Source organism: Sus scrofa, chromosome 16, assembly GCF_000003025.6.
Source record: "Sus scrofa isolate TJ Tabasco breed Duroc chromosome 16, Sscrofa11.1, whole genome shotgun sequence".
NCBI classification, from domain to species: Eukaryota; Metazoa; Chordata; class Mammalia; order Artiodactyla; family Suidae; genus Sus; species Sus scrofa.
Genome location: NC_010458.4, coordinates 34,763,265 through 34,790,161, shown reverse-complemented (window position 1 = coordinate 34,790,161; position 26,897 = coordinate 34,763,265). Strand labels below are relative to the sequence as shown.

General features: G+C 36.4%; 1 protein-coding gene across 12 annotated transcripts in view; it reads left to right on the top strand.

Moving 5' to 3' along the window:
- SLC38A9 (solute carrier family 38 member 9) overlaps positions 1–26,897 on the top strand; it is a 219,253-nt gene that overhangs the window by 68,666 nt on the left and 123,690 nt on the right. For 4 of the 12 annotated variants that reach the window (XM_005672454.3, XM_005672453.3, XM_021077051.1 and 1 more), the window contains 4 exons: positions 8,908–9,021; positions 10,588–10,736; positions 15,030–15,119; positions 16,291–18,916. In XM_005672454.3, coding sequence (XP_005672511.1) covers positions 8,908–9,021; positions 10,588–10,736; positions 15,030–15,119; positions 16,291–16,456 — 519 coding nt within the window. In that variant the 3' untranslated portion in view covers positions 16,457–18,916. Of the gene's footprint in view, positions 1–8,907; positions 9,022–10,587; positions 15,120–16,290; positions 22,106–26,897 lie in introns of those variants that run through there. The other 8 variants (XR_002339781.1, XR_002339780.1, XM_021077047.1 and 5 more) reach the window with 6 other exon arrangements.

The following is a 26,897-nucleotide window of genomic DNA, read 5'->3' as shown; positions in this document are numbered from 1 at the left end:
AGGAATCTACTATTATAATTAGAGATTTCATTACCACTCCTTTAATAATTGATAGAACAAATAGAAATAAGTAAGGATATAGAAAGAACAAAGAACACTATTAACCTGCTTGATCTAATTGGCATTTATAAAAGTCTTCTCTCAAACAACAGAAGAATGCATATTCTTCTCAAATATACATGAAACATTTACCAAGATAGATCATGTGCTTAGTCACTGAACATGTAAGTCACAGTAAATTAAAAAAAAAAAAAAAAAAAACTGAAATCATACCAAGTATGTTCTTTGAGCACAGTGAAGTTAGAAATTAATGACAGAAAGAAATTTGGGAAATTGACAATTATGTGGAAATTAAACAACATACTCCTAAATAACTAAATGAGTCAAGAAGAAATCACAAGAAAACTGAGAAAATTACTTTGAGATTATTGAAAATGCCCGTACAACATACCATAGCCGTCTGTTATTCACTTTACATTCAGATAACACAGCAGATAGTTGAGTTGCCTCCTTGTCACTAGATGGTAAACTCACATGATATTTTATAAAAATGGAAGGTCAAGAGAAAATTGGCAAACAAACACAAATGTGCAATAATAAAACAAAAAGTGCTAATGCTGGAAATTAAATTTGAATCAAACATATTTGACTGTGAAAATGTTGACACTGCTGCCATTCAAGAGACTTAGAGGAACTTAGGGAAGGTGAGCTTATCAACATAAATGAGGAAAATAGTTGTGATGAAAAGCGTGAAGATGTCCCAGAGGAAGCCCTGTTGTCAGAAAACATCACATTGAAAGATTTCTTACAGATACTTCATGACATTAAAAGCACAAAGAATGAAATGTCAGAGGCCAATACAAACTTAGAAGAAAGGCATAGAAAAGAAGTTTGCTTTATATTATTATTATACCATGAGGAGTTCCTGCTGTGGTACAATGAGTTAATGATCTGGCTTGTCTTCGTGGCCATTGCTGGTTCAATCCCCAGTCCAGCGCAGCCAAAATGGGGGAGGAGGAAGGCAGAATTCCTACTATACCCAGAGAAGGAAAAAACTGTTTAAACTACTCTTCCTAAGTTTTTATAGAGAAATAGAACTCTTTAATTTTCAGCGTTTCTGATGTTTTAAATTAGGATGCTAAATAAATATTACTTTTTCCATTTTTTTCGTTTCCTCATACATTTGTAACTGACAGTTTTTTATTGTTTTGACAAAAATTGTTAAACATAATGGAACAATCATTTCTCCCACTGATTATTTTGATCATACTGCACAGTCATTTTTTAAACAACAGATAATGTATTAAAATAATTGATATAAGCATCTGCAACGGTGACTTCAAGCACTCAGTACTGATGGAAGTCATCTGCTTAACAATCTCTAAAGGACTGTGCAAGTCCTGAATTATTTATGGATCTGCATCTGGAGCCAACTTTGGAAAATCTTAGAGTCTTAGAACCCTCATCTCAAGGAGTTTTTCTTGTAGTGATCTCAGAGTCTTGGTTGGCATCCAAACTGGTCCTTTCACTTTTAGATCCTTTTCCTTTGTGCCTGTGATCAAGTCAGTACTCCCCTTCTCCAGAGATTCTGGGTTGTGGCTGGTTAGAGTAATTCTCCTTCCTCCAGCTGGGAAGTTATGATGCCTTCCCATGTCTGCAAGCCTTAGCTGCAGCACAGCTTCCCGACCGACCTGCTTCTGGGTAAGTGTGACCAGTGGTGAGGCAGGAGCAGGCTGCTGCAGCTGCGTCCAAAGTCATCCTCCTCAAAGAGGTGTCTGGGGCCTTTTACAGTCTTATTCTACCATGAAAAGAGAGGACTGTCTGTACTTAATGCTGCTCCTGAGTAGAATTGAGTAGAATTGCTCTTCTTGGAAATTCACAGCAGTTTATCCAGAGGTATGCATTCCTCAGTGTGAGAAGCTTAGGACTTGATAGAAAAATGAATGTTTCAGTTCTTGGTTCCTGGAGGACATAGGAAGAGTCCTCCCTTTCTTATTAGATCACTCAGTGGGCCTTGAAGTCTGTATTTCATATGTAAATACCATAAAATGAATTCTTGTTTCGACTGAGTTTGAGGGGGGTAGCTCTTTGTAGAAGCAGTATGTGAGGTTCAGCTAATTAAATTTGACTCAACTTTTGTCACTTGGAGAAATTTTTGTGTGTGTCTTTTTGCCATTTCTTGGGCTGCTCCCTCAGCACATGGAGGTTCCCAGGCTAGGGGTCTAATCAGAGCTTGAAAGAAAAAAAGAGTCATCACAATCATAAAATGTGGGCAAGGGAAGTAAGGAAATTAATAGACTCTTTGTTAAAAAAATTTGTTTCTCTTCTTAATTTTAGTATAGTAATGAAATGTTTGAACCTACAGGACCATCAGGCTAAAACATGCAATTATAGGAAGGGGTTAGCATACTTAAAAAACAGGGCACTCACAAACCAAAACCAAACACTGCATTCGCAAAAAGTGAAAAAAAAAAAAAAACGCTCAAGCAGAAAATAGTCGGAGACCATCCAACCAAAAAAAGAAAGGAAGAATGGAGAACCATAGAATCAACTGGAACATGAGGTTTAAAATGACAATAAATAATCATCTATCAGTTATCACCTTAAATGTCAATGGACTGAATGCTCCAATCAAAAGACACGGAGTGGCTGAGTGAATAAAAAAGCAAAAACCTTCAATCTGCTGCCGACAAGAAACTTATCTTAGGACAAAGGACACATATAGATTGAAAGTGAAGGGGTGGGAAAAAATATTTCATGCCAGTAGACATGACAGGAAGGCAGGAGTTGCAATGCTCTTATCAGACAAAATAGACTTTAAAACAAAAGACATAAAGAAAGACAAAGAAGGACACTATTTAATGATTAAGGGATCCATCCAAGAAAAGGATATTACTATCGTCAACATATATGCCCCAAATACAGGAGCACCCAGATAATACAACAAATATCAACAGACATAAAGGGAGAAATTGATGGGAATATAATCATAGTAGGGGACTTTAATACCCACTCACACCAATTGACAGATCCTCTAGACAGAAAACCAATAAAGCAACAGAGATCCTAAAGGGAACAATAGAGGAGTTCCCGTCGTGGCGCAGTGGTTAACGAATCCGACTAGGAACCATGAGGTTGTGGGTTCGGTCCCTGCCCTTGCTCAGTGGGTTAACGATCCGGCGTTGCCGTGAGCTGTGGTGTAGGTTGCAGACGCGGCTTGGATCCCGCGTTGCTGTGTCTCTGGCATAGGCCTGTGGCTACAGCTCCGATTAGACCCCTAGCCTGGGAACCTCCATATGCCACGGGAGCGGCCCAAGAAATAGCAAAAAGGCAAAAAAAAAAAAAAAAAAAAAAAAAAAAACAATAGAAAAGTTAGACTTAGTTGACATCTTCAGGACACTATATCCAAAAAAATCAGAATACACATTCTTCTCAAGTGCGCATGGAACATTCTCAAGAATCAACCACATATTGGGACACAAAGCTAACCTCAACATATTTAGGAGCATCGAAATTATTTCAAGTATCTTCTCTGACCACAATGGTATGAAACTAGAAATCAACCACAGGAAAAGAAATGAGAAAAAACCTACTACATGGAAACTAAACAACATGCTACTAAAAAAACAATGGGTAAATGAGGAAATCAAGAAGGAAATTGAAAAATACCTTGAGACAAACAATAATGAAGACACAACCTCTCAAATTCTATGGGATGCCACAAAAGCAGTGCTCAGAGGGAAATTCATAGCGATACAGGCCTTCCTCAAAAAAGAAGAAAGATCTCAAATTGACAACTTAACCCTCCACCTAAACGAATTAGAAAGAGAAGAACAAAAAAGACCTAAAGTCAGCAGAAGGAAGGAAATTGTAAAGATCAAAGATGAAATCAAAATAGAGATTCAAAAAACAATAGAGAAAATTAATAAAACCAAGAGCTGGTTCTTTGAAAAGGTAAACAAAATTGACAAACCCCTGGCTAGACTCACTAAGAAAAGGAAAGAACCCAAATAAACAAAAAGAAACAGAGCTTGTAGCCACCGGCCTATGCCAGAGACACAGCAACACAGGATCTGATCCACATCTGCAGCCTACACCACAGCTCACAGCAACACTGGATCCTTAACCCACTGAGCAAGGCCAAGGATCGAACCCGCAACCTCATGGTTCCTAGTCGGATTGGTTAACCACTGAGCCACAACAGGAACTCCGGGGAAATTATTTTTTGAAGGATTAAAAATAAAAGTTTAAATGGATGGTTATTTTACTGTCTTTTTTTTAATGCTTTTTAGGGCCACACCTGAGGCATGCAGAAGTTCCCAGGTTAGGGGTCGAATCAGAGCTACAGCTGCCTGCCACTGCTATAGCAAAGCCAGATCCAAGCCGTGTCTGCAACTTACATCACAGCTTGTGGCAACACTGGGTCTATAACCCACTGAGCAGAGCCAAGGATTTAACTCGCAACTTCATGGATACTAGTTGGGTACAATGCTGAGCCACAACAGTAACTCCTCTTACTGTCTTAATTAATTGAAACTAGTGTGTGAAATGTGGCCCAACTTTCAAAATATCAGTTATACTTCCTGTTAACTTCTTAAAATATTTAAATTAATAATGATAAAGCTAACATTTATGAAGCATTATATGCTAGCCAAATTCCAAACACATTAAATACTTGTAAATATACACATTTTCCTTTTGACTAAACTGAATTGGCTTATATATTTGCATAAATTAAGCCAAGTGGGTACTATATTCTGAGAGAAATTTTGTCATTTGACTTATTTAATGATTATACTTTTAAGCAGGTTTCAGTGAGTAATATAACTCATAGAAGTCCTGTTAATATCATGATACAATATTTTCTTGAGATTTAAGTCAGAAAAAATGTAAAGTTTGTCAGAAACTCTAAATTCTTATCATTGGTGTTGGGTTAGTCATTCAGAGATCAGTTAAAAAAAAAGTTTGACAATAGAAAAAAGACAAAAATAATAGAAAAGCCCTCCTTATAGTCTATATAAAGTAGAGTGGGATTTGGATCTAAAGACATTTGTGAAGGAGAACAGTAAAGCTCCTACATAGGTATAATGCTCAAATTTTTCAGGTTTTCCAAATTTGAGCTAATTTCATTTTTTTTCCACCAAACATAGTATTTTATATGTATAACTAAATGAGATATAATTTTTGTTCTTTGATAAGCCATACCTTACCAAAAAAAAAAAAGTTGTAGAGGTGAAGATAATCCAATTTATTCCTTATCATAAGAATGTTTAGTTGCTATAACCACCCTGGTTATGTGGACTAACCTTTTAGTATTTCCTCATCATGCTTGAATAGAAACCCTATACAGTGCTTTTGTTTTGTTTTGTTTTGTCTTTATGCCTGCCTATTTCTTTCTTTTCTTTTTTTTTTTTTTTTTTTTTTTTGCTTTTTTGGGTTGTACCTGTGGCTTATAGAAGTTCCCAGGCTAGGGGTCAAATCAGAGCTGCAGTTGCTGGCCTATATCACAGCCACAGCAACGCAGGATCCAAGCCATGTCTGCAACCTACACCACAGTTCATGGCAACACCGGAGCCTTAACCCACTGATCGAGGCCAGGGATTGAACCTGTGTCCTCATGGATGCTAGTTGGATTGGTTACCACTGAGCCACAAGAGGAACTTCTGCTTATTTCTTTTAAAACAGTTTGAGGTACCTTATATCTTTTTTGCTTCTAACGAATCTGTGTGGTTAACTACACATCAGCAGAAGTTTTTATGTAAATCTTTGGGGTAGGTCTGTTATTTTTTTTAGTAAATGCTCTATGGATAGTATTTTCACTATGAACAGTATGTGACACAGATTGATTATAAACCATATTTGAGAAACAGAGTGTGTTCCCATACCAACTTGTGCCCCAGTTCTCATTCTGAGTTGGCATTCTCCCTGTAACTAATTCTCTACTTCCAGTCCTGCCAGCTACTGCTTATTCGTGAGGACTGTTACCTTATTAACATATAGGATTCTTGACACATTACCAATTCACTTGTACCTGTTCATAAATATATTTTTTACTTTGAGCCTCATTTTCTAAAAAGATGGTTTTCTCCTACCTCTTTCCATTAAATAGACTGTTAAGAGGCTCTAGGTCTAGGTCTAGAATAGTGATGGCCAGTGTTCAAGCCAGAGAATAGCAAAACCCACATGTGTGCATGCTGTAAATAGGTGGCATGTTTCCCAGGATCGTGCTAAACCTCAGCTGCTTTTATATTAAAACATCATTCCTGTTCAGTAGAGCGTTTTCAGATGAAAACAGATATGCAGCTCTTGACCTAGTTCTACTGAATTTACATTTAGACTACTGTGCAATAGAACTTTTCTGATTATAGTATTTCTCTTACATCTATATGTATGCTTTCTTGTATCATTTGTTACTTATAACTTGTTATCTCTCTTGTTTTTTATTTTTTACTCTTGTCGCTTAACTATGACACAATGTATTAGAAACTGGCTAGCTTTCCATTTTAGTAACTAAGGGCATGCAATTTGAAGCCAGAAAGTCTTTGGTTTGAATATTGACTTTACCAACTACTCACTTTGTAACCATGAACAAGTGTTGTAACCTTGCTGTACTAACGTAACTATAAAATGGGGAAAGGATCATGCCTACATTAAATGAAGTAACATGTAATTTACTTGGCATAGAGCCTAGTACTTGTACTTAGAAGCACTTAATAATTGTAGAGAACGTGGTTGTTTTTGTCTGTATTTAGTGAATTCCTACTATGTGTCAGGTGTTGTCTTGGGTATTGGGGGTATAAATATGAAAAAGACATAGTCTTTGGAGTTCCTGTTGTGGCTTAGTGGGTTAAGATCCCTGGCATCTCTCAGTGGATTGGCATTGCCATGAGCTGTGGTATAGGTCTCAGATGTGGCTTGGATCTGTCATTGCTGTGGCTGTGGCATAGGCCAGCAGCTGCAGCTCCAATTTGACCTCTAGCCTGGGAACTTCCATATGCCGCAGGTGTGGCCCAAAGAAGAAAAGGAAAAAAAAATATATATAGTCCTTGTCCTCAGGGGTCTCATAGACTTGAAGTATGGCCTAACTTAAATATAGAAAAATTAAAATACTAGCATAATAGAACTATTAACCTTATTAACCTTGGCTCACTTGGGGGTGTTGAGGGAATTTTCTTTGTAGTTGAGATTCTCATGTAATGAATATAGATTATTTCATAGTAAAAATTAATGACAGTTAAAATAAAGGTAAAGATGCTATATTTTAGATATATATATAGTGCTGTAAGAACAGAGAAGCAGAAAGGGAAAATTATCTTATAGGGAAACCCTTGCATCTTAGCTTTTTTATCCTCATCCGATCTCCCCGAAAGTTTGCTAAGGTATGTGTTTTTGCAAGAAGCCTGACCAAAATAATGTGCTAATCGGGGGTATAAAGGCTAAAGACTCTCTGTGAAATGGTAGTTGTCGCTCTTTATTCTGGCTCAGCTGTTTTGGCCTTCCCAGACTTTACGTTTTGTAAGACTTCTCTGTTCTTGAGTGACATCGAGTAGATTGAGGGTTGAATGACTTTAGGATTACCTGGTTCATTTCTCTTCATCCTACATAAGACCAACAGGCAACCCAAGGAGTAACTGAAGTCTAGCCTGAGATGGTTCCTTGAGCTTCATGAACTAGAGGAAAGGCTTTGAAACCTCCTTGGAGGTTTCATCAGTCTCTCTCTCTTCCTATATCTCCATAGGCCTATCCACCATCTAATTTAGGGTTTGAAGGTCCCTGTTTTGTTTTCAAACTGATTGTCAACTTAGATCTGACCTTTGGATTTCTCACTGTTTGTTATTTGCTTTTTAAGTGAATTTATCAACATTCAGGTTTATAACTCTACTGTTGTTTTAGCCCATTTAAGGAGGAACGTTTTCCCCCAAATCAGAAATATTTCCTAATACCAGATGTCTAGTTTTCTTATTGTAGTGTCAAACAAAGGCAAAATTGTATATAATTTTTTTCTTATCTGTTTTCTTTGCTTCAAAGTAATTTGTGTTTAAAATGAAAAATGAATAGGCTTATTGCCATAATTTAGTTGTGCTGAATTGTTTGGCCATAGCTTTAGTGATGATGGAGTCCAGATTTATGAGCTGTGGGATCTGCTCTGTTTGGATCTGACAGCTGGCTGCATTAAATATCTTGGAGCTCTTAACTTTGCGGGGGGATGGGAGGTAGGGAGGGTGGGAACAGCAGTGGAAGAAAGCAGTCCACTTTATTTAATGTTCTGCATTTGTTTACTGGTTCCAATCATAACATTGTGCAGCTGTTTGAACAGCTGTCTTTTGATTTCCTTTTGTTTACTGTTTAGGTCTAGTAAGCTTGTCTTTAGTACCTGCTTACTGTGTACTCTTTAGCTTTCCCTCTTTATTAAAATATTTTAATATATACCTCTCTCATTTGTTCTAGGCATGCTTTGATTTAACAAGTTAATTCACTAAAGTAAAAAAATTTTTAACTCCATAGGTCATATGGAAATTCACCTATTCTTGATTTCTTTTTGTCCCTTAGCTTTATTTCAGTTAAATATCTTATTATTTGGTAAATAAATTACATTTTGAAATTAAGTCAGAATTTCAATCATGTTAAATCACCACTTATGTTAACTTCCTAAGTCTGCCAGTAGGTAGCTTAGTCTACATACTCCAGGATAGTTAAAAAGAAACTGTCAGGCTAACTGTTAAGTATGTGAATTTTGTTTTAACAACTTTCTCCTAACAGACTGCACACCTAGCAGGTACATACACATACACATATAGATACACCCAGAGACCAAAAGATAAATCTTGATAATTATTTCCTTATTCAAGCATGCTTACTTATTAAAAATGTATTCAACATTGTGGGAATTTTATTCTCTCTTTATAGGTGAGAGACTTGTCCATTGCTTATATGCTGGTGACATTAACCTATCTCTATATTGGAGTCCTGGTTTTTGCCTCATTTCCTTCACCACCTTTATCCAAAGATTGTATAGAGCAGGTAAGGCACTGTGCATCTTCTCTGCGTGACTGCTACATAAGCAGTGTGATCCAGTAGCAAAATGTAATGCCATACAGGCCTGGGTTTGAATACCATCTCTACTATTTACCATACATGTGAGAATTTAGGCACCTTCCGCTTCCTTTCTGAGCTTCAGTTTCCTCTCCCATTAAATAGTATAATGCATAATCCACAGATTTTTAAATGGACTTTCTGAGAAAACTTACTGCATTCTCGCACCTTGCGGTACTCAAGTAAATGATTCCTATTATATGCATAGTATTTTTGTGTGTGTGGAGAATCGTTACTAGTAGTAGTCTTAAATTTATAAGCCTTCCACAGAGAATATATTCAATTCCCTTATTTTCCAAAGTCCAGATCTTGAGATGTCCTGAATAAACTGGTGTCTTAGTCCGTCAGTCCCTAATAATAGGTCTGACACTCATTTTGGTACTGTGTGACAAGCAGCAAAGCGAAGGACTGACTATTTGTTAGAGGAAGAGACAGAAAAAATAAAAGAAACATTATTTTACTACAAGATTGCCATAAATATATTTTCCTTGATTCAACTGATCATAAACTTAGGAATAGTATAGTCTCTAGTTTAATGTAACTGAAGAATTTCTCACACAAAAAAAATAGCATTCACAGGTGATTTTCTTTCTAGTCAGAAGAAATTCCTCTAATGGATTGTAGTGGAGTATATAATGCAATTTATTACAGATGAATTATGAAGGTTATTTCAGCATAATAGTGTTAATAATGTTCTCATCTTTTTAAGACAAATAGGCTTGAGTTACTGCTGTTATGATAGCTTGAAATGTGCTCTTGATTTCCTTGATTCCAGAAGTTCTTTGGCAGCAAAATGTTTGCTGAAAATTCCCCTGCTGTGAACAATCCCATATAAAGTCCACTCGCTTGGGAATAAGAATATCTGTGGTATTTGTATTTGAAAGGAAAAAAAAAAAAAAACCTGAGTAGCTTTTTTTTCTTAGATGCCAAACGAAAATATAGAAAAGAATCATGAAAGGAAGTAGAAATAAGTTCTTTTTTATTTATTGATAAACTATACATAATGATGATACTTGATGATAGGTATACTCTTACCTTATTCTGTATTCTTTACTTTGAAAGTGTTACAATGCTTCAGAAAGGGAAAAGCAAGAGAACTATTAAGAATAAAATGCATGGAATTAGCCATTTAAATTTACTAAAACGAATTTATCCTTGAACCCTATAGAGCAGTACTTCTCAAACTACCAGTGTTGGAAAATAGGATCCTCTTTGTTGTTGTTATTTCAGTGTCAAATCAATTGCAGAATAATACGTTTGTCAAATAGAATGAAAATGTGGCAATGTCAGATTTCTCTAAGTTGCCGGGCATTTGCTTTCAATATATGTACTTAGCTCATTGAAGAATAAAGGTTAACAGTTTGTGGATGGGCGCCAATATACAAACCATTTGATGGAACCTATGTTCAAAATAAGCAAAAAAAATTCAATTTTATAGATTTGTATGTATTAAATTTGGTTTGTAACATTACTTTATTATCTTTCTTGGATCAGAATTTTTTAGACAACTTCCCTAGCAGTGACATCCTGTCCTTCATTGCAAGGATATTCCTGCTGTTCCAGATGATGACTGTGTACCCACTCCTAGGCTACTTGGCTCGTGTCCAGCTATTGGGCCATATCTTCGGTGACATTTATCCTAGGTAAGGGCTCTTCTCTTGACCAGCAAGATGTGCCAAGCAACAAATGACTGTGCAAACAGGTCAGTTTAAAATGTGACTGATCCTTTTGCTATAAAAATTTGCCTAATGAAAAGAGTTACTAAGGATAGATCATTGGTGTTCTTTTCCCAGAAGAGCTTTAAAAATAGAAGCCACTCCCTTGTCCAGAATGGTTTAAAGTTAGTTCCTTCCAGTATAGTTATCTTAGCTCTGATACCAGTTATATTTATCTTATGATTGAGCTGCTATTAATCTACTCTTTGCCAATAAGTTAATAGTGTATAATGCCTGTGTTAGCCATGTATGGCTAATGAGAAGTAACTATTTTAATATTGGTTATTGGTATTTACTTGTAAATTTATTAACATTCATGCATTTTTACCTAAATGATAATTGTTTGATTAAAGATGAGGTACATAACAAATATAAATTCTTATTTGCTTCTGTCACTATTACTGTTACTTACACTGTCACTTTTTAATTTCTTATTGGTTGTAGAAGAGTTGTGAGTCCTTGTGAAAATCTGTTCAAATGTAGTCACCCTCGTCCAAAGAGACTTTTTTATATACAGCTTGGAGGATTCCCTAAAACTTCCTTGTGGACCCCTGGTTAACTCCTACTCTTACCTTAAGTTTCATTATAGATTCGTTCCAGTAAAAAGTACCTAGTCCTAACCTGTTTTGGGGGGAGTAAATGATCTTAAGTGAAGAAAACTTTTGGATAAAATTTGAAAAAAATTGCATTTATAGTAACCAGCTAAACAAGTGGTTTTAACCAGTTTAAAGTGAGCTGATGTAATCTTTCCCCTCATTAAATAATTAGTTATAAATATGTATGTTTAAAAACAAAAAACTTTTAAAAGCAAAAGCAAGGGTTAGCAGGCCTAGCCCAGGGGGGAGAGGGAGGGAGTGGGAGGATGGGGAGCTGGGGGTTATTGGATACAACTTGGAATGGATTTACAAGGAGATCCTGCTGAGTAGCATTGAGAACTATCTCTAGATACTTAGATTGCAACAGAACAAAGGATGAGGAAAAAAATGTATACATATAAGTGTAACTTGGTCCCCATGCTGTACACCGGGGAAAAAAAAATAAACTAAAATTAAAAAAAAAAAAGAGTTAGCAGGCCTCTAGCATGGACAGTATTAGCAGCTACAGTTCTCACATTGGATTTCAATAAATGTAAGATTCCTGTTGTGTTTATACAACCTGCTCTATTTATGTTCACCAAATAAAATATAGTGAAGTCATAGATGAAAAAAATTTTAAGTAAATGTATTATTCCTGTTTTATGCCATCATTTTGCATAATGTTGACTCTTAGAATGTTTGTTCTTCTTGGAAAAGTCTGGACTTTCCCTTCTGTGTTCACATTATGTTTCTTCCCCTACTACCAAGAACACATTGTCATGTATCCTACAGTTATAAGTACTCTACAAACTGCACACTTTGGAGCATACTTTTCAGTCTCAGGACCCCCTTCATTCTCTTAAGATTCATTTGAGGTCCTGCAGGAACTTTAGTTTATGTGGGTTATATCCAGCAATATTTAATATTGTAAAAAATTAAAACAGAATTTTAGAAATATTTATTAATTTATTTAAAAGACAGTGATAAAACCTTTACTTGTTAACATAAATAACATTTTTAAAAATTTATTTCCAAAAAATCTTTTCTTTTACATTTAAAAACTCTTTTAATGTCTGATCTGCTAGTAGATAATTGGATTCTTGTATCTTCTTCTGCATTCAGTCTGTTGTAATATGTTGTTTTTATTTAAATATGTGAACAGAATCCACCCTCCCAGAGACACATAGTTGGAACAAGTAGGAGTACTTTTAATAGCCTTTTCAGATCACTGTGGATATTCTTTAATACTATGCCAAACCTTGACAAATAGTAGTTTCTTAAAAGTTAGTTGAATCTGAAATTCAGTTACATTAATATCCACTGGTCTGTGTTACATTTTGGATCTTTCACCTATGCATGATTTTGTAACATCAGGTTTAGTCATTTGGGAAATATGGGTTCATTGAGTTCTGTAGGTCTTCCAAATGTTGATACACATCATTATATAACATCAAGACCCACATTCATTAATATCACCACCAATTACATTATAAAAGTCTTTAAGGTGTTAGAAAACTGTCAAGCTCTCCAAAATTCTAAAATTCTAATTTTCACTTGAAAGCCCAAATTTTATCTTTGGCAACACAAACTACCAGTTGTTTTCTTGAAATGATAAGATTACATCATTCATTTTCAAGAAAATGTCTGTCAGATACCCAAATCTAAAGAACCATAGTTTGTCTGCCTTTCAAATAAAAATAGTGGTCTTTGGGGGAAAAAAAGACAACACAGTTGTCCTCCAGCCCACTCGCACAAGTACTTGTCCTCAGGACTACCACAGTGCTTCAGTATGCAGCAGATGTGCTTTATTATGTACTTTGTATTTAATATCAATATACATGAATATTAAAAAGGTGTGTGTTCAAGGACAATTTTTAATAAACCTTTTTAGGGTGTTTGGCAGTAAAGAATGTAGTATAGAATACAGGTAGGTGCAACTGCCTCTATCCATGCTAAGGGGACAACACTTAGCATTGCTTTTGCAAAGCAAATAATGTTTTGTCTGATTAGAACATAACTTTTACCACGGAGCTTCCTGAAAGGGTATTTGGAACTTCCTTTCAGTTCATGGTTACACTTTGAGAATCACTGCTTTGGAAAATACACAAAGATGTTCCCTTTTACAATACAGAAATAACAAAGGCCCAGCCAATGTCTCAGAGCTCTGAAGCAATTTTAAGGTTGGAGTTTTTGAGTAAATGCTTGAATATATTTATAATTCATCAAGATGTATGACTGACCACTTATTTGCATAAGTAACTTGACTTATTCTTAATTCTTTCTGTAATCTTTATCTGTGATTAAACTCTGGTAACTTGGACTCAGAGTTTGCTTTGATGCATAAATTTGGCTTTTAAGAATCATTTTTTGGGGAAATGGAGTTATTTCTTGAAGTTCATCTACATTACATTTACTTTTGTCCAAAATTGATTCCCAGACCTTGAATTGTTAATATCTAATTCAAGTTATTTAGCAGATATTCTATTCATGGTAAATACAGAATGCTGTAAAGTGGCTGAATCTGAAATTTTGCCTTTCTCTTAATATAATTTATTTCTCTAATGATAAAGGTAAAATAAACACTTTGCAAAGAAATGTTCTCAAATGTATAAATTAAAATATTTTAAAGTTCCTGAAATATTCGTTTCAGGAATATTCCTGGGCTCAGTGAAAACGAATCTGACTAGAACACAGTTTGATCCCTGGCCTCTATCCACGGGTTAAGGATCCAGCATTGCTGTGAGCTGTGGTGTAGGTCGCAGACGCGGCTTGGATCTGGCATTACTGTGGCTATGGTGTAGGCTGGCAGCTACAGCTCTGATTCAACCCCTAGCTTGGGAACCTCCACATGTTGCAGGTGTGGCCCTAAAAAGACAAAAAAAATTAAAATATTTTAAAATGTGTTAAATATAGAAAAGAAGAAAAATTACCCCAAACCCCAAATTATAACGCAGTCACTACTACCTTTGCGGTGTATTGCCTTCTGATAGTTTTCAAATGTTTTCAGATTTTCTTGTGTAATAAAAATCTAGCTAGCTTTTCCCCAAGTTGCCTAGATGAATTTTTACTATCTAGGTAACAGTGATTATTTACTTTTAATAATTTTTAATATATTCTGTCAAGTAAATCGTTACCCTGATGTATTTCTAGGATGCTTCTGTCTTCCCACAAATATCTTTATGTTAATAGCTTTTTTATTATTTTCTTAAGATACTCCATCCAAATGGAATGATGAATCAAAGAGTATGAGTCCTGATGCACACTACCAGTTTGCTCCTACAAAATGTAACCTATTTATATAATTGTACAGAAGGGCCAATATCACTGTCCCATCACCACTCTTGAGTTCTATTGTTCCTTTCTATTTATCCTGTAATTTTTTTTCTGGCTGCACCCACAGCATGTACAAGTTCCTGGGCCAGAAATTGAACCCATACCACAGCAGTGACCCAAGCCACAGCAAGTGACAACACTGGATCCTTAACCTGCTGTGCCACAAGAGAACTCCTATACTATAATTTTATTATCAAGTTTAAAATATTTTCATTTTACAGATGATAATAATGAATTTTATTCTCATATTAATTGTTATAATTTGCCTGTTTTTATATATATTCTTCCTCCAAACTCTCTTCTCAACTTCTAGTATTTTCCACGTGCTGATTCTTAATCTAGTTATTGTGGGAGCTGGAGTGATCATGGCCTGTTTCTACCCAAACATAGGAGGAATCATAAGGTACTGCCGATAAGGGAACACTGCCTCTTCATATATTGGTGTTTATTTATATGCTTTTCCTGTTGTTGTTTCAATGTAATTGCATGAAGTTCCTGTGAGTATATAAAACTGGAAAATTCAACTGTAGCTCCCTGGTATCAGTTAAAGTGCTCATTATCTTCCATTCCTGCTTACTCCTAACTCTAGAAGCCCCATTATCCCTTAGCCTGACTCACCTTTCTCTTTTTCTCATAATTTTGCACTGTATTCCTTTCTCTTTATCTAAAATAAAGTTATTTTTAATATATACTATACAACTTCTTGGGGTACGTGGGCGCTCTCTAATAAGTCAAGGATATGTCCTAACTCTCTTAATCATTTCTACTCATTGTAGTCAGAAGGTGAGGGTTTAGATCCCAGATGGCTCTTTCCTTAATACCTTTTTCTCTACATACTTTGTGATACATTGAATAGATTGGGAATAAAGTTGTGACCTCAGATCCTCATGGAAAACTGAAGCTTAGGATGATTTGATTTCTCTTTCTTAACTTGTAGAAAGCAGTACTGAGTCACTTTTTTGAAGACCCTTACCTAAGAAGGTAGCAAGAAACAAAAGGAGAGACTTTTAACCCAATGCCTATTGAATATAACGCATTTGCAAGTTCCTATTAAGTTGTTTTTCAAGAAAACTAAGTACAGGGAAAGGGGGAAGAAAGTACAGTTTCCACAATCATGTGTTTAGATATTTTTGTTATCATCTTTGATGATTAATCTGAATGCCAAGGAGGCACTCATCTGTTCTCTCTCTTAAGCAGATGCTAGCAGTCCTTCAAAAACTCAGAACATATAATTAGTTTATTAAAGATCAAACAAAGATAGGAAGTCTATCCCCAGATGTTTCTAAGGAAGTAGCCATAGTCACTGAGATACAGAGGAAATATGGAGTTTTGAGAGATGAATAAAAAAATTCTTTGTCAAGCAGATGCTATAAAGATGAACAGGAAATCATATTTTATATTAACTTAGTAAGTAAAATAAGTTTTAAACTCAGATGTTTTATATCAACAAGAAATGAATCAAGAATAATTTTGTGGTATCAGACTGAGGAGGATTTAAATTGTACTATATTTACCATAATTGTAAATCAGAAAAATGCAGGATGAACATTAACCCAAAAGCGTTTATTTTGCAGATATTCAGGAGCAGCGTGTGGCCTGGCCTTTGTATTCATATATCCATCCCTCATCTATATGATTTCCCTCTACCAAGAAGAGCGTCTAACATGGCCTAAATTCATCTTTCACGTTTTCATCATTATTTTGGGCCTGGCTAACCTGGTTGTTCAGTTTTTTATGTGAAATACTCAACTGTCTTCTCAAGATCTTTCATGGTACTTGGAATTTTGACAACAGTTCCACATAAATTCACTTGTAAATGCTGTTGTTGCCGTAATTCTAAATGTTTTCCTAAGGTAATTTGAAAACAAGGGAAATAGTGGTCCATTAGTAAGTAATTATTATGGGGGGGCAATAAGAGTGATCTTAATTGCTTTATCTTTTTCATATTAACTGTTCATTTTTACTGTCTTTTCTGAGTAGAAATGTATGCCCCTAGGAAAAATCATTCTGGGTTTTGCTTTTAGAAAGGTAAGGTGAGTGGGTTTATTTTAGGTATAATTAAGATTCTCAGGGTGTCACAGCAGCTATATTGCTAGATCCCATCTCTGTTTTATGGTTCATTGATTCACTTTCAATTTATTACTTGCTAGACCATCTCTGCAGGTTCCCCAAACCATTGCTGTTTTGGACAGTAAACCAAATACCTCATTTTTTAAATAGAAGTGTCCATGACAGTGTTAGTAGAGTGGATTCTTACATGAGTCCTTAACCTCTGTTTTAAAAAAAAGAAAAGGAAAAACAAACAAACAATATCTATACAGGCCCCATGGTCATGAAACTTATACAGAATAAAGGAACTAGGAGAGTTTGCTGCCATCTGACTCCTCTTTTGTTTCTAATCCAGTACCAGCTCCCTTTACCATATTTTACATAGGAACAAGTATGATTGTCCTCATAGACCCAGGGGGCTCTTTTGCTTTTTGGGTTTTTTTGTTGGTTGTTTGGGTTTGGATTTTTTTTAGGGCTTTTTTTTTTTTTTTTTTTTTGGCCTTTTTTTGTCTTTTGACGGCCACACTCGCAGCATATGGAGGTTCCCAGGCTAGGGGTCGAATCAGAGCTGTTGCTGCCAGCCTATGCCAGAGCCACAGCAACACCAGATCCAAGGCGCATTTGTGACCTACACCACAGCCCGCTAAGCAACGCTGGATCCTTAACCCACTGAGTGAGGCCAGGGGTCGAACCCTGAACCTCATGGTTCCTATTCAGATTCGTTTCCACTGTGCCATGACGGGAACTCCTCTTTTGCTTTTTGGATCCCTGAGGATTGTATAGGATGTACTGGTGGGGAAGCATAGCAGAGTGGGATATCGGAGGCCCTAAGAGAATAGAGAGGGTCCAGAAAGAGTGAGGCCTCCTTCATGGAATGAAAGTGATTTCTTTTAACACAAGAAAGGATTCATTCTGTTTGAAGTATGACCTCTAGAAGGAGACTGCTCTCGGCTTACTTCTGTAACTGGCAGGGCAGAGGTTAAATCCCCAAGAAAAACTACTGGGACCTGAGAAAAGTTTAGGGAATCTGAATTCTTGGAGTTAACACTCTCTTTTTCTTTCAAACCAAAGACTGAACTAAAATCCATGTCTTCCATGTGATACAGCCTCTGTGTTTCGGCTGGAAATTTTAGATTTCTCTAATTTTATGCTAATATTAAACATGTATTGTGTTAATACATATCCCAAGATAGTATGTAGATTTGTGTTGCCTTTCCTTCCTTTGAGAAGGACAGGTGAAATGGTTTTTTAAAACCTGTAAAAGAGTCCTGCATTCAAGACCAGCCATTATTTCTTTTAGTAGAGCTTTCTGTCTGGTCCATAGACCCATACCTATATCGATGAACTATATTTCCTAAAGCTTTTTAAAAAATTTTTTTGAAAATTCTGAAGCATATACAAAAATAGAGAAAATATGATACCCCCCCACATACCCATCCCCTAGATTTAGTAATATAAGACTTTGCTGCATTGCTCATCTGTTTCCCCTTTTTTCTTTTCCCCTGAAATATTTTAATCTTGGATGTTATGTCATTTCATCTCTACAAACCTTAATATGAACTAATAACCTCTTGAATTTATATTTATTGAGGGAGACAGTCTCTCTAAAGGTTTGTTTTGGGGTTTGTTTTTTTTGTTTTGTTTTTGTTTTTGTTTTTTTGGTCTTTTTAGGGCTGCACCCTTGGCATATGGAGGTTCCCAGGCCAGGGGTCAAATTGGAGCTACAGCTGCCAGCCTACACCACAGCCACAGCAATGCCAGGTCCTTAATCCACTGAGCAAGGCCAGGGATCAGACCTGCATCCTCATGGATCCTAGTCAGATTTGTTTCTGCTGATCCACATCAGGAACTCCTTGAAAGTTTGTTTTTTTGTTTTTTTTTTTTTTGTTTTTTTTTTTATTAGCAGAAACTGCTGGTAGAGTTAGGTGAATTAGAAATTCTGTATTAGGTATCTGGATCCCTGAGTTAACCTCTCTTAGAACAGGAGTATAAGGCAGGGAGAAAGTGTGTCTCTGTGCTTGGTGAATGTCTGACTCTTTATGACTTGAGAGTTCTGTACGGTTAAAGACATAGGAATCCAAAGCTAGACCTTGAGAGATCTTCTAGGCTTAATCCTTGTTTATCCCTAGTTGCCTCCCTTGTCTTGGAAAACTTCAAAGTTTTAATTGCCTTTTTTCAATGATATGCTTGAATGTTTTAACACATGGAAAAATGATTTGATATATTTTTACCCAGTTAATGATCAAAGTGAGTATGATAATGAATGTATTATTTATTAAACTAAAAAGCAATGTGGGTATTTGCTTTTTGTTTTCTTTAAAAGACTTGATAATTTATAACTTCCAAAATCCTACGTTAGACTTATGCTGAATGACTTTGCCTTTTTAGATTTTTCTTCACAAAAACCAAAACCTTTGGCCTGTTACTTAGCTTGGTCAGAAAACTCTTTGTGTGAGTATGTTTGTCCTGGCTCAGACATTACAATGATAAGAACTCCTTCTGATCACATTACAGTTTAAGTTTAGACCTTCTCTACTGTCATCTCTTTGAATTTTCTAATTAAATTTCTTTCACTTTTTGCTCTGATGTGGTTAATCTTAATTTCTTTTAATTCAGCTTATTTAACATAACTGGGGGCATTATAAAGTTTAAAATAGCTTGTTTAGAGAGCTCTTCCTTGGAAAGGCCCTGGATGAATACGTGGTATGCTAATACTAAGCCAGAAAGGACAAAGAAATAGGCTTTGACATTTGACATCTGTGAATGATTGTCCAAAATCAATTTCACCATCACACCCAAAAAATGCATTGGAATAAGGAATATATTTACCTACAAAAAGAGACTGTATTAGAGAGAAATATTCATTTTATTTACGTTAAGTATATTTTGCAAGTATAATACAGATATTAGAAATGTTGAGGTAAACTCTACTTGGAGTTTATTAGGAAAATTTTTTATCTGTATTTTGACTCTTTCCTTTCCATAAATAATTGAATCAACCACTGTCAGTGAGAGGGAAATTTCTCCCATCCCTCTTGAGTCCTTTTGTTGGTCTAATAATAAAATTGATTCAAGGCAGATAATAGAAAAAGAAAAAAAAAAACAGTTTAATTCACATGCTTGGAATTCTCATAGAAACAGGACCCCCAAAGTGACCAAAGCAGCTATTTATATATAATTTTCAGACAAAGAAATATCTGTGAAGATTCGGGTTGTGCTTGTGTAGCAAACTAATGAAGAAGTAACAAAGTTTGTTTATATAAATTTTTAAGCCTTGAATGATCTAACCCTGGTGACAAGGATGCTTTCTATCCTCTGGTATAGGGAGGATACCTTCATCTGAGAGATTTATTTCTCAGTTTCATAGAGAAAGAGAGAGTCAGTATTTTTTGTATCTTTTTTTTTTCCACCAGAGATTTCTCAGGTAAATTTAATTCAAAATAATTAATATGCCACCATGGCATATCTTAAGGCAGCCTGCCCAGAGCCCCTACAGTGCAGTGTTTAGTACTTTAGAAGAGGCAAATATGTATAAAATATCATTCAATCCTAAAGGAGCGCTTAGTTTTGCACAGGAACTATGCCTGCAGTTAACATATAGTTAATATGTAGTACCTATAATGCAAGGTATTATCAGACAAAGAGAAATGGATCCCTTCAAGTTGGGATCCTCAGGGAGGGCAGATAAAGGAAGCTGAATGGTAGGGCTGCGATGACTCATTTTCAGCCTTCTCCTAATAACTAGCCAGAATTTAAGAGATGATATACATCCACCATCAAGTGGGACTTTGTAAAGTGTAATTGCTTTTATTTTGGCCAATAACCTTTAAGATAAATTTTATGAGAAATGTTTACCTGCTTCTGTATACTATTTATTGTTCTCTTTGCATTTTAACACTGCATAGTTCACATCTCTGAATCTTGGACAGCAAAGTACAATTGATCAATAGCAGAAATAATGAGTAACACATGGGGCAATATGAACAGAATGATTCTTTAAAATTTTCTCTCCAAAAACTTGATTTATTTAAATATCTGTATTCAAATGTCAAATGTTTGAGCTCATTTACTAGAGCAGAAATAACTGATGCTGCTTGTTTTCTTTACAAAGTACTGACCTACTGCTTTTTAGAATTTGGTGGCAGTGGTGAAAGCTTATGTTCGAGATAAAAATCCAAATCTAGCTGACACCTAAACAATAGAATGTTACGTTAGCCTGTTGTCCAAAATGAAACGTGCACAAGGCGGCCTGGCTGGCCCCAGTTTCAGTCAACTGCCAACTTCACTTCAGATTATGTAAACATGTATTGCAAAACAGCTCTGACGGGAACCTCATAACCTAAACAATATTCTCTGAAATGTAATTTGTTGTCTTTTTTATATAAAAGAAGAAATTAAATCAAAATTATTTTGAAGAAAAACAGCTATGGGATTTTGTTTAATTGAGTTTTGCCAGGAAATGCTATTGTCTAGTAGCACTGACCCCAGGGCAGAAAGAAGCTGGAGTCCGTCTTTTGCAGGGTCAAACTTCTCAAGTGACTTGGCGTGTATCACATCAAGTCACTCAAGTGACTGCTGCCTCTCTCATAACAGGCCACAAGGAGCTCTCCCTCGTGTTCTAGATCCTAGAAAAAGGTATATGCTACTTTATGTTAACTGAAACCTAAAATGATCATCCCTTTCAGATGATAAACTTGTGACTTCTCCCTCTAAGAGCATTATCAGAATGAATGTGCTACTTCAGATAAGTGTAGCCCAGTTTGTGGCAAAGAATTTAGTATCATAATCTTCCAGAGCCATTTAAGGCAAGAAAGAGCTCTAATTTTCTGCCTTCCTTAAGTAAAATTCCTTACTTTCCCCATGTCATTTTTTTATATTTCTCAACTCTGCTGCAAAGATGAAAGAAAACTATGTCTTTTTAAAAGGTTAAAAATTTCTCCATTCTCCTTTTTCGTCATGGGCCAGAAAGCATAGGACTGGAATAGGGATTAAAAAGAGAAGACTGCAGATATTTCCTCCTTTGGCTCTCTCTAGATATCCCAAATAATCCAGTTGTGTTTGGCTCTAACAGGCACTTAAAATGCACTTGCTTGGAGTTCCCATCATGGCTCAGTGATTAACGAATCTGACTAGGAACTGTGAGGTTTCGGGTTCGATCCTTGGCCTTGCTCAGTTGGTTAAGGATCCGGCGTTGCCATGAGCTGTGGTGAAGTTGCCGACATGGCTCAGATCCCACGTTGCTGTGGCAGTGGTGAAGGCCGGTGGCTACAGCTCTGATTAGACCCTTAGCCTGGGAACCTCCATATGCTGTGGTGCGGCCCTAGAAAAAAGACAAAAAAATAAAAAAATAAAAATACACTTGCTTAATTAATGAGGCAGGATTCCGCTATAATGGAAAACAATAATTACTGTTTTTAAGAGGTTTTTTGTTTCCACTTGGTGTTCAGTACCAAAAGAAAGAAAAAGCAAAAAAAAAAGGGTCAATCATGTTCAGAATCAGTCCCTCTGTCAACATTTAAGTAGTAACTGGATACCAGACCATGTGCTAAGAACGGAGTATCCAATAATGAAGAAGCTGGGTATGGCCCTGACAGCATCCTTGCCCACCCTCTGAGCTCTGGCAACTGGCTGGTTGTTTTCCCTAGGCGCCATGACACGCCAAGTTGTGACCCTTTCCTGCTGCCCTGTCTCTGATGAGTACTGTGATATAGCCACATCACACACATGTTTTAAATAGATGAATCTAGAATAGTGGTGCAATAAATGCAACTTTGTAAATTGAACCTTTTTTATGAAGATCAAACTGTAATTATATAGACATGTGGACAAAAACCGGAAGGGGCCGCAGAAGAATAGTGTGGGTGACCTGTTGAAGTGATGAGATTCTAGGTGAGCCATTTATGCTGTTACTTTATTATTTGCATAACAAACTTTGTGAAAGGATGTCTATTATAAATCATGAAAAAGAAGGCTTGTAGAAATACACCTATACTCAACCCATGACGTAAAGGCCAAATTACAAAGAATCTTTGGAATCGGTAGATAGAGACTCTTGGTTACAGGGACAGATCCAGGTTTTGTGGGGTGTGAAGCTTATGTAATTAACAAATTATATATTAAATTTTCCCTCTTAAGGAGAAACATACAAAATTAGGGAAAACCCCATACAAGTGAGGGGCCCTTGCTATAACTTTTTTAGTTTTAAGGTCTGCTCTGGGGACAGGATTTAGAAGACTGAAGGAGGTGTGATGAAGAGAAGTTTCAGCACTCTTATATGTCAGGCTTTAAGAATGTCTGCTACCTTTAGGAACTGCAGCTTCTCCTAGATATGAGCTTTTACTTCTGGAAGAGTCTAATTCAATTTAGCAAAATAGCATGGGGTACAAATTCAGTAATGGTGAGTTTTCGATCACAATTGGACATTTTTCTTTTTTCGATTAGAGTTTTTACTTGGGGAGGGGTTTTTCAGGGTTTTGTTTTTTGTTTTCACTTTACAGAAGTAAAGAGTTCAAAGATACCATTTAATTGTCAAATAGTTATTTGACGAATCTTAAAGATGAACATTTTAAGGGTTCTTAATGCAGAAAACAAGCTACCAGGAGCAGCATTAGAATAAGGCAACATTTATTTATTTATACTTGCTTTTGTTCCAGAAAGGACCTATTTCTACTACAATAAAGTAAAATCAGTTTTCAAGGATTAACTTGAAGATTTTTTTAGAGACTAAATTAAAAACCTATGACACTTTTCTTAAGGAGGGGAAAAACTTCCGATAATTATACCTTTTATAATTGTATAGTTCTTTTTTGCAGTCTATGTTATAGTTCTGTATTGTTAAGTAAAGCCTAATTCAATGCAGTAAATGTATTGATTGTGCTATATTTGGAAATGCAAATATAGTCATTCTTCTCAGTGCTGCCAGAATTCTCTTTATATAATGTGATCCGGATTATGTCCCTCTCTGTAAATTCCTACAGTGCCCCAATAGAAAAATGGGCAAGGGCCTTTGTAACAGACAGCTCTCAGAAGAACAACTGCAAATAAACATGAAGAGAGAAAAAAGTTCAGGGCAAACTACTGATCAGTGCTAAGAGATGAACCTCAAAAACATAATGAAGGTAAAAGAAACCAGATGCAAAAGACCACATATTGATATAGTTCCATTTATATGAAATGTCTAGAAAAGGCAAATTTATAGAAATAGAAAGTAATAGTTGCCTAAGCCTGGGGGTGGGAGCAGGAATTAATTATAAATGGATATGGGGAAAAAATATTCTAAAAGTAGATTATAGTAATAGTTGCACAACTATGTAATTATTAAAATCGTTAAATTGTACTCAAGTTGGTTGGATTTTATGATGTGTAAATTATCCTTTGAAGCAGTTAAAAAAAAAAAAAAAGTTCAGGGAGTTTCTGCTGTGGTGCAGTGGGTTAAGAATCTGACCACAGTGGCTTGGGTTTCTGCAAAGGTGCCACTTCCATCCCTGGCCCTGCACAGTGGGTTAAAGGATCCAGTATTGCTCCAACCACACTGTAGGTTGCAGCTGGAGCTTGGATTCAGTCCCTGGCCCCGGGAACTTTCATATGCCACCAGTATGGCCATAAACAAACAAACAAAAACCAACCTACTTAGGAGTTCCTATTGTGGTTCAGCAGGTTAAAAACCCAACATAGTGTCCATGAGGATGCATGTTCAATCCCTGGCCTCACTCAGTGGGTTAAGAATCCAGAATTGCTTCAAGCTGGGGTGTAGGTCACAGATGCAGCTCAGATCCACTATTGCCATGGCTGTGGCATAGGCTTGCAGCTGCAGCTAGGATGTGCCCCCTAGCCCACCTATGCTGTAGGCGCGATGGTAAAAGGGAAAAAAAAGTTCAACCTCAGTAGTAGAAAAGTAATTTAAAATGTTTTCTGCTTGTCGAATACTAAAATAGTAGTAATAATAACTACTACACTAGTAATATTATACCCTGACAAAGATATTGGGAATAAACACTCATACACAAGTGGTAAGTGTAAAACTTTCTGAGGGTGTTTTGAGAAGATGCATCAAAGCCTTAAAATACAGCATTCCCACTGTGGCACAGTGAGTTAAGGATCCAGTGTCTCTGCAGCAGCTCCAGTCGCTGCTAAGGTACAGATTTGATCCCCAGTCCAGCACAGTGGGTTAAGGACCCAGTGTTGCTGCAACTGTGACATAGGTCACACCTGCAGCCCAGAGTCAATCTGGCCCGGGAACTTCCATATGCTATGGGTGCAGCCAAAAATGGGGGGAAAAAAAGCTCATATATTTGACTCATTTCCAGAAATATAACCTTATTGGAAGGTGTGGCTATATACACAAGGATAGTCATTTCTTTACTATTTGTAATGGAAAAATTAGAAACAACCTAAATATCCAACAATAGGAGATGAATTGTGGAATATGAATTATGGAATATTATGGAATCCCTATCAATAGAATACTACATAGCTGTTTAAAATGATGCAGATGCATACATGTGCTGTGTCAAAAGATGTTTATAAATAAAAGTGAAGAGGAGTTCCCGTCGTGGCGCAGTGGTTAACGAATCTGACTAGGAACCATGAGGTTGCGGGTTCGGTTCCTGCCCTTGCTCAGTGGGTTAACGATCCGGCGTTGCCGTGAGCTGTGGTGTAGGTTGCAGACGCGGCTGGGATCCCGCATTACTGTGGCTCTGGTGTAGGCCGGTGGCTACAGCTCCGATTCAACCCCTAGCCTGGGAATCTCCATATGCCACGGGAGCGGCCCAAGAAATAGCAACAACAAAAGACAAAAGACAAAAAAAAAAAAAAAGTGAAGAGAGATTACAATTAGGTAAGTATAGAATTTAAAACATTTGTATTTATATATACCTATATATAGAAGTTTATATAACTGGTATGAACATTAGGTATCTCTGGATTCTAGAACTATTTCTTTTTTGTTTTGTCTATTTTCTAAAGTTATAAAATGTATCATCTTTATGAAAAAAGCAATAAAAGACTTTTTTCTTAAAAAATCTTTCACTGATTTCTCACGACTTTAAGGATCCCTTTTGATATTAATAACAAAATTCTTTGGACCATCACACGATAGTAATAGTTCTATTTTTAGTATTTATTGATTGACAAAAACAATGACCAAAAGTTATTATAACTTCTATACTACTTATACATAGCTTTGAGTACCTAAAAACATTTAAACAAACACATACAACTTTCAGACTTACTTTTTTTTTTTTCCTTCTTTTCTAGGGCTCCACACACAGCCTATGGAAGTTCCCAGGATAGGGGTCAAATGGGAGCTGCAGCTGCCGGCCACAGCCACAGCAAAGCCAGATCCAAGCCATAGTCTGCGACCTACCCCGCAGCTCAAGGCAATGCCAGATCCTTAACCCACAGAGCAAGGTCAGGGATCAAACCTGAATCTTCATGGATACTAGTCAGGTTCATTACTGCTGAGCCACAACAGGAATTTTGAAGTATGCTTGGTTTACAATGCTGTGATAATTGCTGCTGTACAGCCAAGTGCTTCAGTTATATGTGTACTCACAGAAACTTAATTTATTTAATCTACATTACAAACTCTGAAACAACTCTCTGGTCTACAAGTTGGAAAACACCAACCTAGAGAATAAAGTAGAAATGCTTTCACTTGGTATCCAAGGTTTTTTTAAATTAGTCTTCATACCTTTCCAGCTTCACACAAGATATGAACTCTGGTTTTCAAGTTGAATATGGGTGTTAAAATATCCAGAACTTGTAGGAACACGGGATATTGATGTATTACCTCGTACAGATCAGGGCTATTTAGTCCTAGTTAGTCCTGATTTTTTTGGTGAAACCATGATTATGTTACATGTATACAAATAAAAAGTTAAGGAGATATCCTCCTCCTCAGCTCTTTCCTCAGTCTAAGCCCGAAGGAGGTTTACCTGAGTTCTTTACACATTGCAGTAGTCAGGGTTCTCAGAAAAATAGAGCCCATAAGAGATAGAGATAGAGGGAGATTTAAGGAATTGATTCATAAGATTGTAGAGGTTGGCAAGTTCAAAATATGCCAGGCAGGCTGGCAGGCTGGAGACCCAGGAAAGAGCTGACATCACAGCTCGAGTCTGAAGGCAGTCTGCTG